General features: G+C 46.7%; 1 protein-coding gene across 19 annotated transcripts in view; it reads right to left on the bottom strand.

The window, feature by feature from the left end:
* MAPK8IP3 (mitogen-activated protein kinase 8 interacting protein 3) overlaps positions 1-10,794 on the bottom strand; it is a 62,257-nt gene extending 51,463 nt beyond the window's left edge. For all 19 annotated transcript variants that reach the window (XM_066330365.1, XM_066330366.1, XM_066330368.1 and 16 more), the window contains exon 1: positions 10,383-10,794. In XM_066330365.1, the coding sequence (XP_066186462.1) occupies positions 10,383-10,700 (318 nt within the window). In that variant the 5' untranslated portion in view covers positions 10,701-10,794. The remainder of the gene's footprint in view (positions 1-10,382) is intronic.
* Between the last annotated feature and the right edge of the window lie 7,015 nt (positions 10,795-17,809).

Genomic DNA, 17,809 nt, shown 5'->3' with positions numbered 1-17,809 from the left:
TAGAAAACAACCTGCTTTGTAAATGTGTGGATTTATTTTGAAACCTTTTTCAGAACAACAATATAATTTCAGAATGAGTAAAAAAGGAAAAGAAGTCCTAACAGACACTGACAATGAGCAACAGAGCTGAGAAGCAGCAGTTTCACTTGCTCCATCTGGAGGCTGATGGAAATTATTCCAACAGTCTTTTCCTGGTATAATCTCCATCTCCTCATAGGATTTTACTGGAAGCACTCTGTGCTAAAGCTTTATTGATGAACCTTTTTAATTACAGCCAAGGGCTAAATCCCTATCACATCGCAGTGGCTCAGCTCTCACCACTTTCCTGCTCCCATTTCTCCACCCAGAAACATGCAGCCACCAACCCCCCCAGCAGGAATGAGATATTTAGAAGCAATAAAAATGAAAGCATGTTAAGGAAAAAATTTACAGGTTTCTCAACAGTAAATTAAAAAGGAAAAGAAGCCAAATTTGATTCCGGTAACATAGGTCACCTTTAACTGGATTCCTACATTTGCTACTGCTGTTGTGGTTTAATTCAGAGGAAACTGATTGAAAGATTAACTCTTCTACAAATATCAGCCTTTTTCCTCGTATCTGTCTCTTTTGCAACCCAAAAGTAATCAAAGAAACATTAAACTAGAAATCAATTAAGCACCTGGAAAAGAAAGAGACACAGAGACAATGATATTAAAAATTAATATTGCCCTATGTGTTTGTAGGGCAGAACAGCATTTTGGATAAAAGCACTGCAGGATGGCCCATTCTGGTGCTGAGGAGATCAAACGATGGCATTTGACCCAGTTCCTGGTTCTGCAGCACCTTGTACCTGCTCTGACACCAGAACTCATTTCACCTGAGCTTCTCCATGCTCATCACAAGCTCTGACAGCAGGGGAAAGTCACAAACCCAGAGTGAAGTGAGCAGCCAACACAGCAGAATAAGGAGAGGACTCCTGCCAGGGTTTTGCCCAAGGAAGATGTTCCTAACGTCCAGATGTCACTGCTGCTCACCCCTCACGGCTCAGCGAGCTTTCACAAGGGTATCCAGGCAGGCTTTATTCTTTCCCAGTAAGCCACAACAGACATTCCATACAGCATCCAGGGAAACACTCAATAGCCACTAGAAGCAGCAGAGATTTAACTAACTTTAGTCAGGGATGTGAGCACACCCACAAATACAACAAAGCTCCACCAGAAGTTTGTAGGAAACAGGCACTTGATATTCATATGAGCTACTCTTGTGAACGAGAGCCTCCAGAGACAGAGAGCAGAGACAGCACTTCATCTCCAGCATGATGCTGGACCACAGGCCTCAAGTTGTGGCTCATGGCCCAAGGCATGTAGCTGCAGGTGGCCCAGATGAGCAGTCAGACTGGCTCCAGCATCTCTTCTGCCCAAAATCCATCTACCAAGTGTATTCCCAACACACAGGAAATCCCCAGTCACACAGCACTCTCTACACCAAACTCTGCCTTCCCATGGTGCTGAAAATTTGCAACAGGGCAGGAGAAACAAAGAACACAAACTGCAAAAGGTGTTAAATTTTTTTTTAAACTTTTTTTGATTAACCAGGCTCCCAGAGGCAGTCATACTGCAAGTACATGTTATTGAGTTAATACAATTCAGTAAACAAATATCCATTGGCATTTCACAATCTTCCATTTCTTTCAGAGGGACTATACAATCCTGGCCCTGTTGAAGCTGTGGTAATTTCCCAGTAACTTGAAGAGGAACCAATATATAACCCCAACCCTTTAAACCTAAAAATAACCAGGCAGAGGGAACACTAATTCATAATTCTCCTTCCCACCAGAACATTTTCTGGCTGTAATATTTACAAAATGCATCATACCCAGTTAAAAACAGAAAAAGAACCCTTATGATTTACTCTCCTGCTTTTCATGTTTTTTTTATCTCAGTCTGTGCACAGCCAATCCTCCCTAAATGCTGCACAGACATTTGAGGCCCAAAAATGACATTCCAAATTTCTGTGGGTGCTAACTCACACTTGCTAACCAGCAAGCCTTCCTAAGGGCAGAGAATATCCACAGGGATCAAAGCCACAATTCTGGCATCAGAACAGTACAATTCCAATGACTTCTGAAAGCAGACACTACAAATATTGCTCTTTCATTTATAAACATTTAACAAGAGCATAAACTCATACAACTGGTTTGGGTTGGAAGGGATCTTAAAGACCATCTTGTTCTAGCCCCTGCCATGGGCAGGGACACCTTCCACATTGCTCCAAGCCCCATCCAAACCTATCCTTGAACACCTCCAGAGATGGGGCAGCCACAGCTTCTGTGGGCAACCTGTGCTAGGGTCTCCCCACCCTCACAGGGAACAATTTCTTCGCAATATCAAATTTAACCCTGCTCTCTGTCAGTTTGAAGCCAAGCAGGAGACCAAAAAAACCAAAGAAACAACCAAACAGCATAACCTCATGGAATTTTTTTAATACATCTTAAAATAACATCTTTAAATACATCTTGAAATAACACTCTTTACAAAGCAGTATGCCACAACCCCAATGCCCAGGCTACTGAGTTTTAACACTGCACTGCAAATTTGTTGACTGCATTCTTTCATTTTAGTGCTGCCAAGAGGCAAGTGTGGTGGTGGTGGTGAAGCATACCAGGTTGAGCCTGCTACTGCAGCTGCCTTTGATTACAGAGGTTTCTCATTCCCAGGGCCAGGTGCTGTCACTGGTTTTCCCTGATGGTTTCACTGCACAGAGCTCAGCTCATACCCTCACCTCAAGAATTCACAGCTTCCAACTCCAGCTTAATGGAGATGCAATAAAGACATTTAGAAAAGAGAAATAAAAAGGACATGAGAATTTCACTGATGGTAAAGAAAAAGTACAGGTATTTCAGTCTCCCACCATAACAAAACAGTGGGTGCACTAGGAAGCAGAAACAGCCTCCAGCCCCAGGAGTTCCCAACAGCAAGGCTGACCAAAGCATTAATATTTTATTATTTTTTGTCTTTTTTTTCCAGAGCCTCTACACCTAGTGTAATTTTGAAGAATAATTTCTGAACATAAACAATTAAATAGTTAAGCACCTCAGTCATGGAAGAGAACTGGAATATGAAACTGCTACATATATAAACGTCACATGGATTTTTTTCTGCTAGGCTCTATCCCCAGATATCAAGTAGGATCACTGATCTGTACTAATCCAGGATTATGGCAAACAACAATGGCTCACACATTACTCTTTAGAGGGAAAATAACTAGCACAAAATCATCCCAAGGCCAAAGACTGACTACGCCTCCGAAGAGCAGCGGTACATTGCGGATTGCTTGGCTTCCTGCTTTCCTGTCTCCTGCAAAGGAAGAACACGACTAAAAATAGTAACATATATCAGAAACCATCACATCAGTGAGAAATCAGAGACAGAGATGCACAGAGATGCAGAAATCTCATTATGTGGCCTTGATTTGTGGTGGCTGGCAGTGTGTGCAGTGGGGCCCAGTGAAGGGAGTAATGGGGTTCAGTCCAGACCCGAGTGGGGGTGCAGGGCTGCGGGTGAGAGCTGTGTTGGGAGAAGAAGTGCCTCACTTGAGGTAGCTGTGGTTTCCTTTTAGCATGGGAAGCAGAGCAAGGGAGGATACTCTTCCCCAGATCTTGCTCAGATGAGACCCCACCTGTAGTGCTGCTTCCAGTTCAGGGGTCCTCACCATAAGGATGCAGAGGTGCTGGAGTGAGTGCATAGGAGGCCACAGACATGCTCAGATGGCTTCCCACTGCCAGAAAGCATATTAGGAAGAAATTATTCCCTGTGAGAGAGGTGAGGCCCTGGCACAGGTTGCCCAGAGAAGCTGTGGCTGCCTCATCCCTGGAAGTGTCCAAGGCCAGGCTGGGTGGGGCTCAGAGCAACCTAGAAGCGGACAGGTGACAAGATGAGCTTTAAGATCCTTCCAATCCAAACCATTTTGTGATTCTATATTCAACTTTTTATCCCTATAGGCATTTATTTAGCAAAGATGAAGTAGAAGACTAAGAAATGGAGTTGTCTACTCGACACCAGTGTTACCTTGACTTGATTGCATGAAAATATTCCCAGCAAAAAGGCAGTACAGACAAACTTAGTATTTCCCTTGGGAAAACAAAGAGTTTAAAAATATTTAAGCCTGCTCTTCCTTGCTGGTCCCAAGAGCTGAAATGGACCCTCCAAAAATAGAAAAACATGGTCATTAGTCCCCTCCAGTGACAAAAACATAACTGCATTTCCATCATGCTGTACCTAACATGAATTTTAGAAACCTTTTGGCTCCCTGAGAGCTGTATCATTTAAGGTAAAAAAGAGCTCCCTGCATTTCACCTGATTATCACTCATCTTGCTCCTCAGTGCCTCAAGGTGACAGACCCATGGGTCTGGGGGTGCTCCAAGCAATGCCACCCTTTCTCCTGGAAAGCACTTTCCTTCAGCAGACTCTGGTCCAAGTGGTCAGAGTCACAGTACCTGTAGAGTGAGCTCCTGATCCTGGTGCCATGAGAAAACACACCATCACTAAGAGGAAAGTCTGGTAACAGACTGTATCTTCTCCATCTCTGAAGGATCTCAGTTACAGCAAACAGAAGACACTGTCTCCACTGTAATGTTACAGGACACAGCTCAAAAGGCCAAGCTCTCACCCTCCCACACTGACAAAGAGGCCACAAGCTGAACAGAGCTGCAGTTCTGGCACGAAGAACCAACAATTTAAACCTGCAACTAGAGCACGCTTGTTAAAACTCACAAGTTTTAAGATTTAACAATTCAAATTTCATACTTGTTCAAAATCTTACCTTGTACTTGTCACAAAACTCAGCAAATTTCAGATATGCTCTCTGATGTCCCTTGCCCTGCTCTGTGTGCTCTCCAGTGGCCCTTGTTCTGCTTACTGTGTTTTCCTCATTTTGATGGTATTTGGGCCATCACAGCTGTGGCAATTGAAAACTCTTACGTTTTCATTGCAGAGCTTGGCCTGAAGTTCAAACCATATTTCCAGTATACCATACATTACATATCAGCCCTGGAGGAAATTTATATTAGAAATGCATTATTACAGTAAACCTTTTCCATTGAGTAATTAAGATGTATATAACCCTGAATCACATGAAGACACACATATAAGCATTTTATATGGAAAGATAATTACCAGCCTTCCTCAGGTTAGGTCTCTGCCTGCAAAGAAAGCCGAGTAAACATGGTCAATTATTGGCAAAATGGCCAAAACATCATAAAACAGAATATGATGTCATTTAAACTGTATTTTTAACCTAGTTTTTAGAATTTATTAGCCCAGAAGGACACACAGTACATAGCTTCAATAATAGGCTACAGAGCTACAAATTTATGTGTAAAGAACATCAAGAATATACAAAAGCAAAAAAGGCAAAAATCAATTTTCGGCATCAGTGGAAAGATGCTCTGAGCTATGCCCCGTGCTGGAATCTTTGCTATCCTCAAAGACAAATGCACTCCTGAAAGAACATTCCAATCTCCATGGAAGCATAGTGAAATAACATTTCCTTTACATCTGCAGAGCCTGGAGATAAAAGATTTCTGCTCCTGCTGCTAACTTTGAAAAGTCAAAATGACATCTTTTATCTACTAGATATTCAATAAACATAGATGGAACTTTGAGTGCCTTCTGTGAAATATCTGTCTTTTTTGTTGATGCATGCAAAGATTACCATCTCCTACATTTCTGTTCCAAAGGACCTGAGCCTTTTTCCAAAGGAGAATTATTTTTCCTTTATGATGCTCTCCGTGAAGTAGGCTTGGTCTTCGAGCACAGCCAGAAGATAGAGGGACCCTCCCACATCTCGGACCCTGCTCCAGGCTCTGCCTCAGTGTTCGCCAATCCAGCTGCTCTCATCTCCCAGTGGGACTAATGACAAGGTTAACTGGGAAAGAAGATGCAGGAAAAGAAAGGGGTGCACAAAGAAGGGATGGGCTTTTGGCAGAGCAGTTTGCCTTGGGAACAGCCTCGACTTTATTTCCACCAGGATGCCCAACAAGAAGGAAAGTGTAACTGTGAAGTCCTGCAGAGGACACTAAACCTGGAGGTGTCATCAGCAGTGAAGAGAACAAACTACCACAGGGAAAAACTGGATGATGCTGGAGACCAGAGCAACGCAGGGCTGGACAGCACCTGAGGGCATGGGCATGCAAATGAGAACCACCAGCTGTGCTGTGAGGTGAAGAGTGAAGAGGAAGGAGATGATGCGGACCGTCGGCTAATCAGCCTCACAGTGACATGCTCTGGGCCAGGCACAACTGCAGCCAAGGAGAGCAGAAGAGATGGACATGCTGCGCTCTCAGCCATTCCATGTCATATAGGCCACACCAGACTGTACTAATGAAGGTCAAAGTCCTCACATAAACCTCATTACTAGCACTTTGAAAAAGGCCCTGGGACACTGGGACACGGACAGAGAGCATTCACATTCTATAAGGCACGGGTAAGTTTTCCCTGGAAAATCATGTTATTCTTCCTGCCTCTCAGAGAGGATCAGCCCAACCACCAGATGTGGCTAAGGGTCACTCAAGGAAAAAGGAGGGAATCTGTAAAACAAGACTAGGCTGCCCAGGTGACACATGGCACAGGCCAGCAAACCTGCCTTCTTTTCCAAGGGAACAGGGCAGGTCCAGGGCAGTGGGACAGAAGACAGACACCACCAAGTGCTCATGACCAGAGGAGGCGACACCACAATCCCATTTCCCACTGAATCCTGAACTAAAGCCACCTGTCCTGCCAGACAAGATACAGCTTCTCTCACCTGGGACACCCCTTGCTTCATTCTTGGGATTAAAGGATCCAGCCTGCTACAGCTTGTCAGAAGCACCGAGACAACCAGTGATGATGGGGCTGTGAGCCATCTTCATCCTCCTCAGTGGACCAGAGAAAGAATGAAGGTGGCCAAGCTGCCTTTGCTAGATGGAAGATTGCATCATTTTCACAAAAATGAAGACTGACTAGGGATTTTTTCTTCAAGCTTCAGTCATTACAATCCCTCTCCAGACTTGATTGGATAAGGGAGGATAGCTTTAAACTGAAGGAGTTTAGATATTACAAAGAAATTATTTACTGTGAGGGTGAGGAGGCCCTGGCACAGGTTGCCCAGAGAAGCTGTGGCTGTCCCGTCCCTTGAAGTGTCAAAGGCCAGGGCTTGGATCAGCCTGGTCTAGTGGGAGGTGTCCCTGCCCATGGCAGAAAGTGGAATGCGATGAGCTTGAAGGCCCATTCCAACACAAACCAGTTTGTGATTCTATGATTTAAACCCATCTGAAATGGTAGTAAAGCCAAATCCTCCGAGACTTCTTGACTTTTCCCTCACAACTCTGCTTCCTGACACTCCAGTAGTAACTTCTGCCTACATATACCTGGGGACATCCCAAAAGTACTACTGACAAATCAACCTGCAGAGCCATGAACAGAAAGGGACCAGGCAGTTGCTACTTCATTGCACCAGAGGAAAAAACGTTTCTCATCAAAGCACACTTGGGGAGCAATGTGACTTATGCAGGTAACCCTGCTGGGGGGAAATCTGGCCATTGCCTCTAATCATCATTATCAACTGATATTCAGATTGTCCTGAACTGCTTTTTAATAAATCACAGCTCATTGTGATTACTCGTTATTTTACTTTCAAGGTAATTTTTAGTAACACGCTGATATTTATGAATACTAATAATCGCCATGAGCTTGAGTGAGTGTTTGTATTAAGGATCTGTGTTCGGATACAGATTTTTTCACTCCAAGATTAGTGAGAATAAAGATTACTAGATGGCAAGGACTGATTTGCTTTACATGTGGAAAGCCTGATTCCTCACAGAGAAGTGATTTAGAAATACGCATCATATGGCCAGTCTCTATTGGAAACAGAATCACAAACTGTCTCTGTTACGTTCCTTTAAATTAACAGAACTTGTAAAGAGAAGAGCCTCTAAATGTATCTCATTCCATCAGTGTAGAATTAATATAATTTGTTAGAAAAAATTGTAATAACTAATCATGTGTTTATAGCAAGTGGCTTTCCAAGAGCTGATGTCCTACAACATCATCTCTAATAAGCTAGAAACGTGTATAGTTTTCACAAAAAAGTATTATTCTGCACACAAACTTTTGATTATGAGAAGATCAAAAAAGACAAGGGAAGGACAACGTGTTTCTGCATCTCTCAGAGCACAACCCCAAAGCATTTGTACTTCATCTCTCAGTCTGCATGGGGTATCCTCCATCAGACCAGCTGGGGAGAAACCAGCAGCACAACACACCTCTCTCCACAGCTCAAAGCCAGCACTACTTGATCCCACAAGAGCTGAGGGCCCCAGAACAGCACAGCACATTCTACATCCTTCAGAACTCATCACTGCTGCCAGCCCGGGTTCCACCCGCACTGTCACCCCACTCCACAGCCAACAATGCTGCACTGCCCTTCTGCAGAGCCATGCTCAAAGGATGAGACAAAGAGAAAAGGGCAGACTTCCACAACACTGCCATCATACCAGGAAAGGGAAGAGAGCAGTTCCTGCCCACGTGTCCTGTGGGCAGGAAGGGGGGAGGCAGCACCTGATCGAGGATGGCAGGCAACACTCCTGCTGCTGGCAGAGGCAGCTCTCCACCCAAGTGGTATTCTGCCACCGTTTCCAAGTTTCCTTGCAGGGAATGTAACTCCTATCAGTACATTTGCTTCCAGAAAACACATCCTGTATCTAGTAACAGTAATAAGAACAGTAATAATCCAAAATAGAAATCCACCCCAGTCCAAAGATGCAGGATGATTCCAACTGCATTATTCCAACCCGCATTTGCAGTTTCATTTTTTTCCAATAAATACTGCACTTTAAAAATTATTTCTCAGAAGCTGCAAAATGCTGTCTTTACGCAACACAATAAATATGCCTCATGTACTCAGAATAATTTTTCAACCCCTTCAAGCATTCCAAAGAATTTTAAGATCATTTATTAGTCCATTAATACATAATTAGAACTTGGGGCAAAAACTTTTAACTGACTGGCTCTTGCTTTCGGTATCAATAATAGACCATAAGCGTCCTTCCTACTGAGTTACCAAGCTTCTCACACATGATTATTAAGCTACAAGAACGTATCTATGAAAATCTTGCATGTGCTTTACACCATTCTCCAATTCAACAACTATTTCATTAATTACCATTTCTTTTGTTTTATTAATTACTCCATATCAAAACAGAATTTGACTCCTAGGAAAGCAACTGAATCTTAAATTTTCTACTCTTCCTTAGCCTAAAAGACAGAAACACCTCACTTTTTAAGAAGATTAAATGATATGATGTGGTGGGGATGATGTGGTGACGACGGACTTTTTTAGCACCAAAGGTCTATACCAGCTCACAGACTGTCACTCTAAGAGGCTGACCAGCAATCCCAATGGTTCCCAGCCTTTAAGGCTGAAAGGATGCTCTGTATTTCAACAGGGACTGGCGCAGATGCAGCAAGATGACAGAGTGCAGATCACCATCCCTCTGCCGTCTACACCCGAGTCCCTGTAACCCGAGGAGGCTCCTTCCTCTCCATCAGAGAGGGGTTGGATTTCTCATAAGCCACTTCCAAAGAACCCCACCAGCTGGTCAATCCTGCCCCGGCTCTCCTGGGAGCATACCCACGCTCCGGGAAACGGCAGGTGCTGACTTGGGAACGATTTTATTAAAACTCAAGGCATAGTTTCGATAAAAACGAGTTTCAAAAATATGAGATGATACTCTAAAGGCAATCCCTTGTCCCAACGAAACAGCCTACAGCTGACATTGAGAATGCTGGACGGCTGCACAAATTACCCATTTTAAAAACTATTTTTTACACTACAAATTATGCTGACTCCTCCGGATGCTGTTGGCATTGCAAAGTGAATTCCTAATTCCTCAGGAATTCCACAGAAGTGCAGCTATTTTGGTTCGTTTTTTTTTCCCTCCCGCTGTCACGGGGCAGCTCAGCCGCAGCGGCCCCGGCCCCGCGGTGCGGCAGCGGAGGAGCCGGGCCGAGCCGGGCCGAGCTGGGCCTGCCGCGGCCGGAGGAGTCCCGGGGGCAGGATCCCCGCGCCCCCCACTCCGCAAAACGTGGCTCGCCGGGCCCGCCCCCGCACTCCGCTTCTAGAAGGTACCGGGGCCGCTGCCCCAAGGCTCCCGCCGCGATCCCCGCCTCGAACCGGACCCACGGCGGGGGCGGGAGCAGCAGGGGCCCGCCAGCGGCAGCCATCGGGGCGACGGAGCGAAGGCCCGTGAGGGGCGGCTCAGCCGCAGCCCTCAGTCGCCGCAGCCGCCCCCTCGGCCCTCCCGCTCCCCCGCACTGGGGTCCCCGCCCGGCCGCGGCCAAAATGGTCGCGGGGCGGCGGCACTCACCTCCTCGGCCTGCTTGCGCAGCGCCTTCTCCCGCTCGTACTGCGTGAGCAGCTGCTCGTTGTCCTCCCGCAGCAGCTCCAGCTCCACCTCGTGTTCCTGGTTGTCGGTGAGCACAGAGTCCAGGTTCTCCAACACCGTGACCACCAGCGGCATCAGCTCCTTCACCACCTCCTCGTCGTAGCAGTGGATCAGCCGCTCGAACTCGCGGTAGATGCTGTTGGCGAGGCCCGAGACCCGCTCCGACATAACCGACCCCGAGCAGTAATCATCGCCTGGGTACCCCCCCACGCCACCATCGTCCAACTGGATCTCCAGCATCCTGCCAGACGACGGGCTCGGCCCCGCTCCGCTCGGCCGCGCTCCGCTCCGCGCTCCGCTCCACGCCCCGCGGACGCCGCCGGACGCTGCGCTGCGCTGCCCCGCCCCGCCCCGCGCGCCGCGTCACGATCCGCGAGCGCCGCTGGGGGCGGAGCGCGGCGGCCCCGCCCAGGGCCCTGGCTCGGGGGCGCGCTCGGGGAGCGGGCCCGGCGCCGCAGGGCGGCTTGCGCCGGAGGTGCGGGCCGCAGCGGTGACGGCGAGTCGCCCGCGCGGCACAGCGCGCCGGGAGCGAGCCCGCCGCGGCCCTTCCTGTCCCCCGAGCCCCGGGGCAGACAAAGCGCCGCGCTCCGGGGCCCGCGCAAGGCGCGGTGGGCGCTACGCGCAGGGACAGCGGGCAGGAACAGGCGCATGCCCGCGCCGCGCCGCACCTCGGACACGCGCGGGCTCTGGGAGGCGCGCTAGCGACCCGTCACAGCCGCGGCAGCTGCATTTCCAACATCAGGCAGCCCTAGTTACTACAGAGAAAGCAGACAAGGACGTGTTCAGCCAGGGATGAACTGAAAGCCGGAGGGCCAAATTGGCCATCTCAAGTCCTAAAAGAAAATCCAGCACAACCACCGAATTCCATCAGTAGATTTCCCAAAGCAACAGCAGCGCCCACCTAATTACGGGCAGCAGCTCCAGCACCCTCACAGCAGGTGTCACAGAATGTGTCAGTCTGCCACAGCTGAGTTTGGGCTGTAGAGTTGGGGGAAGACAGTAGGAATTATTCTTCTCTGTACAGAGACCAGACTGGCAGGAGAGAGAAATAAGGGATTGATTGACAAGGCTCCCCACACCTTCATTTGGCTTAGAGCTCTGAAGAAGAGTGTAATTCCAAAGTCGTGGCTAGTAATGACCCTAAAAGCTTCGTTATTGCACAAAGGGAAAGAACTTTAACCCTACACAGAAAGCCTGATTGCAATGGGAATATCACATCTCACTGGTAATTAAGAATTGTAAGTTTTATGACTGTTTTGTTCTATGCTAAATCATTATAGCTGACTACATGCTGATAGACTATAGATTCAGAGCATAGCAGCTTCCAGACAGTTGCTTTTATAGCAAAAACCTATTTAAAAACCTATCAAAAAAAGGAGAACTGAAAGGGAAGGAATGGAATGGAATAGTACTGAATTAAATAAGTGACGCTGTTGTACGCCACAACAACACTCCAACTTCAGAAGGCTGAAAAATGTCTCCTTTATTGTTGGGATGTGTCTCCCTTTTTATACTATTCTACACAGACCAATTTGATTGGTGAAGCAAAGACAAACCAATCACATTATCAGACAAGAGGGACATCAAGAAGAAGTCCCTCACAGGGGAAAAATGTAAACAGCTTTGGAGTTACAAAAACATGTCTCTTGTTTACAGTTCCCTGAGAAAGGAATTTCAGAAACCAAAACATCTCAGGCAGAACCAGGCCTACAAATAGGTGTAGTTCACTTGGAAGGGCCCTACAATAATTGAGGCTGAGGTGTAATTAGTTATAGGACGGATCACCACTAGATCATGAGGCACCTGAATGTAACAGCCAGATTTTCAAATGCCTCCACACAAAATGCTTCTTTGGTGGCCCAAAGAACTGTGCACAGGGGTCAGAGGATGACTGTCTTGTAAAAACTAGTCACAGTCTCAGATGATGGAAAATGCTATTATTCAAGGTTTGGACTCACATCCCAGCAGACAGCTGGGATTTCTGCAGAGATGCCAGAGTGCCAAAGCCTAATTTCTGAACATCTGACAAATTCTTACCGGACTCATGTTCCGGTCATGTCTGCATTTAGTTCCATGTTTCTCGAGAGGCTTTGCCTCACGTGTGCCATCTGCTGGCAGCTCAGTGTCTGCAGGTGGAGAGTCGCCGTCCTGTTTTCTGTGTGTCTCAGCAGCCGGGGAAGAATAACGAGAGCTTGCAAGTTGTTGGTGTTGTTGTTTTTTATTTAAATGCAGTCAATCCCTGACATTCAGACAGTGAACTGCAGGCTAAATTTGGTGCAGTTTGTTATTGCAAACAGGAATTCCCCCCCCCCCCCCAAAAAAAAAAAAAACAGGTAAGTATTATGTCATGTTTTGTAACCTAGGTAAGTTCGTAGTGTAGTAAAACTAAGCCATATTTTTCTGTTACTTGTACTATGCAAACAGAATTTTTAACTGTTGAAGCTTTTGACATATTTTTACTTTAGTGAATTTAGCCTCTCCCTGTCTCACACCAGTGCCACAGTAGTTGGAGCAGTTGAGATGAGGACTTGCAGTGAAACACTTCATTCTAGAAAGCCACTTCCCTGCATCCTCAGATATTTCTGCTGCAGCAGATCTGAGGGGTTGTGAATACAATGACCATATTAAACATCACCTGATTAAAATAGTATTTCTCTTGTGCTTATTTTAGATGTTTAGCTTGTGCCTGATGGTGTGAAGATCCAGGAGCCATCTTCAAATGCAGATGCATTTTCAGTAGCTGGAACATCCTAAGGCAGGAGGTGTTTCCTGATGATATGGTGTTGAGATGTTGCTTTTCAGTAGCTGTGTTGGTTTTGCATGGAACGCTTTTTTGGTAGTGGGGGGGGCGGGCCACAGAGGTGGCTTCTGTGGGAATCTGCTAGAAGCTTCCACCATGTCAGGCTGAGCCAGTCCCTGATGGCTCTGAAGATGGACATGCTGCTGGCCAAGGCTGGGCCAATGAGAGATGACAGTAATGCCTCTGACAACATATTTAAGAAGAAAATCAAAACAAAGTAGGGCACAGTTTTTTTTCTAGCCAGAGGAAAGGAGGAGGTGAGAAACATGTGAGGGAAACAACATGGGAACACCAAGATCAGTGGAGAAGGAGGGGCAGGAGGTGCTCCAGGTGCTGGGGCACAGATTCCTCTGCAGGCTGTGGTGATGACCATGGTGAAGCAGCTGTGCCCCTGCAGTCTGTGAGTATCCACGAGGGGTGCAGAGATCCACCTGCAGCCATGAGGGAGGTGCCCATGCCAGAGTGGGTGGGTGCCTAGAGGAGGCTGTGGGCCCGTGGGAGACCAAATGGAGAGAGGGGGCCCTGCTTCCAGGCTGGAGCAACCTGCCCTTGGAGGACTGCACCTCGTGGAAGAGTGACCCATGCTGCAGCAGTTTTTTGAGGACTGTTTATCTGTGGGAAGGGTTTATTCCCAGGGAGCTGGCTGCTTAGAACTACACTGGAGTTCATGGAGAACTGTCTCCTGTGGGAGGAACCCCACAGTCTCACAGAGGATGGACTCCTCCCCCTGCGCAGTGGAAGAAAACCTCGGGTGATGAACTGACCAAACCCCCCAGCCTCTATCTCCCTGCATTGCCAATGGGAAGGAGGGAGGGGTTGGGGGGGAAAGGTGTGTTTAAGGGCTTATTTTACTTCTCATTATTCCCATCTGATTTTGTTAGTAATAAATTCAATTTGTACCTCTAAGTTGAGCCTGTTTTGCCTTTGGAGTGTTTTTTTCCCCGGCACTTATCTCAGCTCACGAAGCCTTCATTAGATTTTTCTCTGCTCTGATGGCTGCGGCGCTGCCCGCGCCGTTGGGGAGCCGGGGGAGCACAGGCCGTCGTGGTGAAGAGCTGGTTCACGGACCAGGTGAAGCAAGGCAAAGCAGGTGTGGACAGGGAAGCAGGACCACCGGCATGAAAAGGCGAGCGGGAAGGAGGCCAAGCCGACCCTACAGGCAAACATCCGCTTCCTCCAAAGACCCAAAGAACAGTGGTTCTCCTGTCGATGAACTGCTTTTATCTGCTAAAGCTCCTCCCATAACCCGATTTCCTGGGCATTCTTCCCAGGCATCCGGGCATTTGTCCCACCGGCCAATGTGCTCACAGCCCGATGGTGCAGGCTTTCTCTGGCCTGACAGGCTGCCAGGCGAAGCCTGCCCGGGGACAGGGCTACCAGCACGTGTACAGCCCGTAGACCAATCTTCCGCTTCACGTGTAACATATGTTGAGGAATAAAAAAAAAAATCAGATTAGTCCCTCTCACTCTGTATCACAGAGGAAAATGTCTTAGGAGAGAGAGGCACAGAGGAGACCATGTCCTCTAGAGAGTTCCCTGCCACTTACTCTGCCTCTCTAACCCCCTATCATGATAATTTCATCATTATTTTGATGATGGCCAAGTCATTTTATAAAGAAACCAGACTTTACAAAATTGAAAATGGAGAGTAAACTGATTAGGTGTATTGGTATATTTAGCTTTTTGACACAAAATGCCTTTGTCCTGATTTCAGCATGTCTTTTGAGGTTTGTGCATTTTTTTTCTGTTTCTTCCTACTTGGTGTTTTTGTTTTTTTCTCACTGTGTTGGGATGATCTGTCTTTGCTTTAGGCTTACACTTCAAGGGCTCACCATACCTCCTCCTAATGATGTTAACAGGAAGACTGCTCTCTGGTTTCAGGAATGGGTAATTTACTAGTAAGGAGTTCACATTTATGTATTTTAGTATTTTCAGATTTATGTCTCACCAAAGAGTCATGAAACATTTCTAGACTCTTGTCCTACCGGTCAGCTTCACCTGCTCTTCTCCGGGGACTTGTGTCATTGGCAGACCACTGCTCCATCATTTAATGCATGCTGAAATGTTTAAGTCTTCCCCTCTAAACAAGTTTGTCCTTCTCTCAAGGGTGGGGACTGACATGTGATTTCTCTGCCTTTGAAGTTATTTCTGCTTGCATTATAGGAAGGATAAGTTCACCTCCCATGCCCCTGCACAATTTAGTACATTTTAAATAGACTGTGAGGCTAGCACATACCTCCCTGGCATCTGCCTCCTCTTGGCAGGTGTAGAGCATCTTCCAAGCCTGAGCTCTCCAGCTTGAGAGAGCTGTTGCTTCTGTGCCATGCTCTTGGTCAAGCCTGTCTGTTCAAGAGAGGATTTTTCACTTCTGTAAGTTGTGCAGAATCATTACCACAGCCTTCTGGTTCAAGGGGAAGAAGCTGGCACTGGCATTTGGATTGACTCTGTCTTTCTCCTGTCTTGGGAATGCCCTCATTTTCTCCTTCACCCAGCAGTTTGAGACAAAGTTTGGAATGCACTGGAGACACTGGGCAACGTTTTCTAGACTCGGGGCACCCTGTTTTGTCCAATGATTAAAAGAACCTGAAAGCGGTAGTGAGGTAAGCAGGAAGTGGCACATGATTTTCCAGTTTTTCCTGTTGCTTTCTGTGTGCACTGGATGGTGTTTTCTGCACTAATGCCAGAAAACTCACTCTAACTCTCTAGTGTCAGCCTGACAGTTTTCTTGACCTATTTTAACATCATAAAATGACCTATCTGCAGTCACAGATAGTCAGTACTTAATATAGGAGTACTCCCGTGGAATACAGTACTCTTTTCACTCCTTCAGAGTGAAAGAGACAGGAATGAAATGTGTTTGTTATTCTGTACTTTGGCCAGCAGAACCTGTTGCAGCAGGTCCCAGCAGAAGATGCCTTGCACATGGCTGATTGAAACCACATGTTTAAATTACTGTGAGAAGCAGAACCTCAGTTGCACATTTCTTAGTGTGAGTCTGTTCTAGGGCTTGTATATTTAGAAGACTTGAGCTTTTTTCCTCCTTTTGATGCAGTGAGACAAGATCTGTGTCAAGTAGAAGGAAAGGGTTAAACGGCACATGAATACTCTGCTGGAATGGTGATGTTAGGGAGACTTGCTTCAGGATCTTCTTTGTGTACACAGAAGCAGTGATTATAGAAAAAAGTGTTATTTATACAACTAGGCAGCATGGGCCATCACCCACAGAAAAGAGGTAACACTGTCCTCTTATACAGATAATTACATGTATATTATTTACAATTACATGCCAATACCTATCACCTATACTAAAGGGGTCATCTCTACTCTGACCCAATGTCCTTGAACTACTTTGTGCCACCGTCACATCACAAGATGGAGGCCAAGGAAGAAGAACAACCCAGGGCACCGCCCTAATCCCTCCATCTTGTCCCCCCTGCACCTACATTCTAAAAACTCAAAACTACACAATTTTCCACTCTGTGCTACACTACATTACTGTCTTCACACCTTTGTGCTTTGTAATTCTTCTCTCAGTGTTGGAAGTCTTTTCCACAGACTGAGGTCAAAGCCAGTGTCCTCCTGGGCTCTGTTCCAGGGTCTGCAATCCCCCTGGACTGGGTCTACACCCCTCTGTCCAGGTCACAAACCTTCTTGCTCGGGTCCCAGACCCCTCTGCTGAGGTCTGTGACCTTCCAGGGCGTCCAGAGGGATGCCCTGGAATCCAACAGCTAAGCTCAAGTGTGGACACCATCATTTTCCTTCCCAAACTGAAACAGCAACTCAGGTAACATTCTATCCCAAGTGTTTTGCTCCAAACTGGCAGTTTTGGGGAAAGCAATGAGGTAACACATGCAGTTGCAAAGTGGAGCTATACTGCAGTCTACCGTTGGCTGCAGCTCAAAGGAAAGACAGTCCTTCATTGCTAATATGCTATCTATCAAGGACATTGCCACATTCCCACACTGTGCAGATCCCACTCAAACTGTACAAGCTCCAGAGAAGCATTCCAAACTGTAAATGGCCAAACACAGAAGTCACTGTGGGAGTGAGGGCTGGCTGAGAGGCTCTGAGAGCATCACAGCCTACAAGTTCAGGGATGAATGCTGCAGACACACAGCATCCTGGCTGAGAGGCCACTGTGTCCAGCTTACCCAGAACTGCAATATCAGTAGCTGCAGTTCCCTCCTCTGTCAGCCAAGGCAGTCTGGCACATGTTTTATGCACTCACTAGAAACACACAAGTGAGAGTATGACTTTTACACATAAAGAATTACTGTGCTCAAGGAGAATTACTGTGTTCTCCCACAAATAGCCTTAAATATTTAAAATATTTGAGTATTTACAATATTGCTGAAGAACATAACAGAATCACAGTGTGGTACAGAACATTATGGAATGTTGCCCACAAAAAGGCATTAAGCTGAGCTCTTGCTACTCTCCTACCCCTCCCCAGGGGATAAGAAGTGTCTGTCTCATGGGCAACCTTGGGCAGGATGTCACAATTCCTGAGCATAGTCTCATGTACAGAAGGCCTAAAAATGTATGTGCA

The sequence above is a fragment of the Sylvia atricapilla genome, chromosome 15, assembly GCF_009819655.1.
Source record: "Sylvia atricapilla isolate bSylAtr1 chromosome 15, bSylAtr1.pri, whole genome shotgun sequence".
Taxonomy (NCBI): Eukaryota; Metazoa; Chordata; class Aves; order Passeriformes; family Sylviidae; genus Sylvia; species Sylvia atricapilla.
This window is presented reverse-complemented; position numbering and strand designations above follow the sequence as displayed.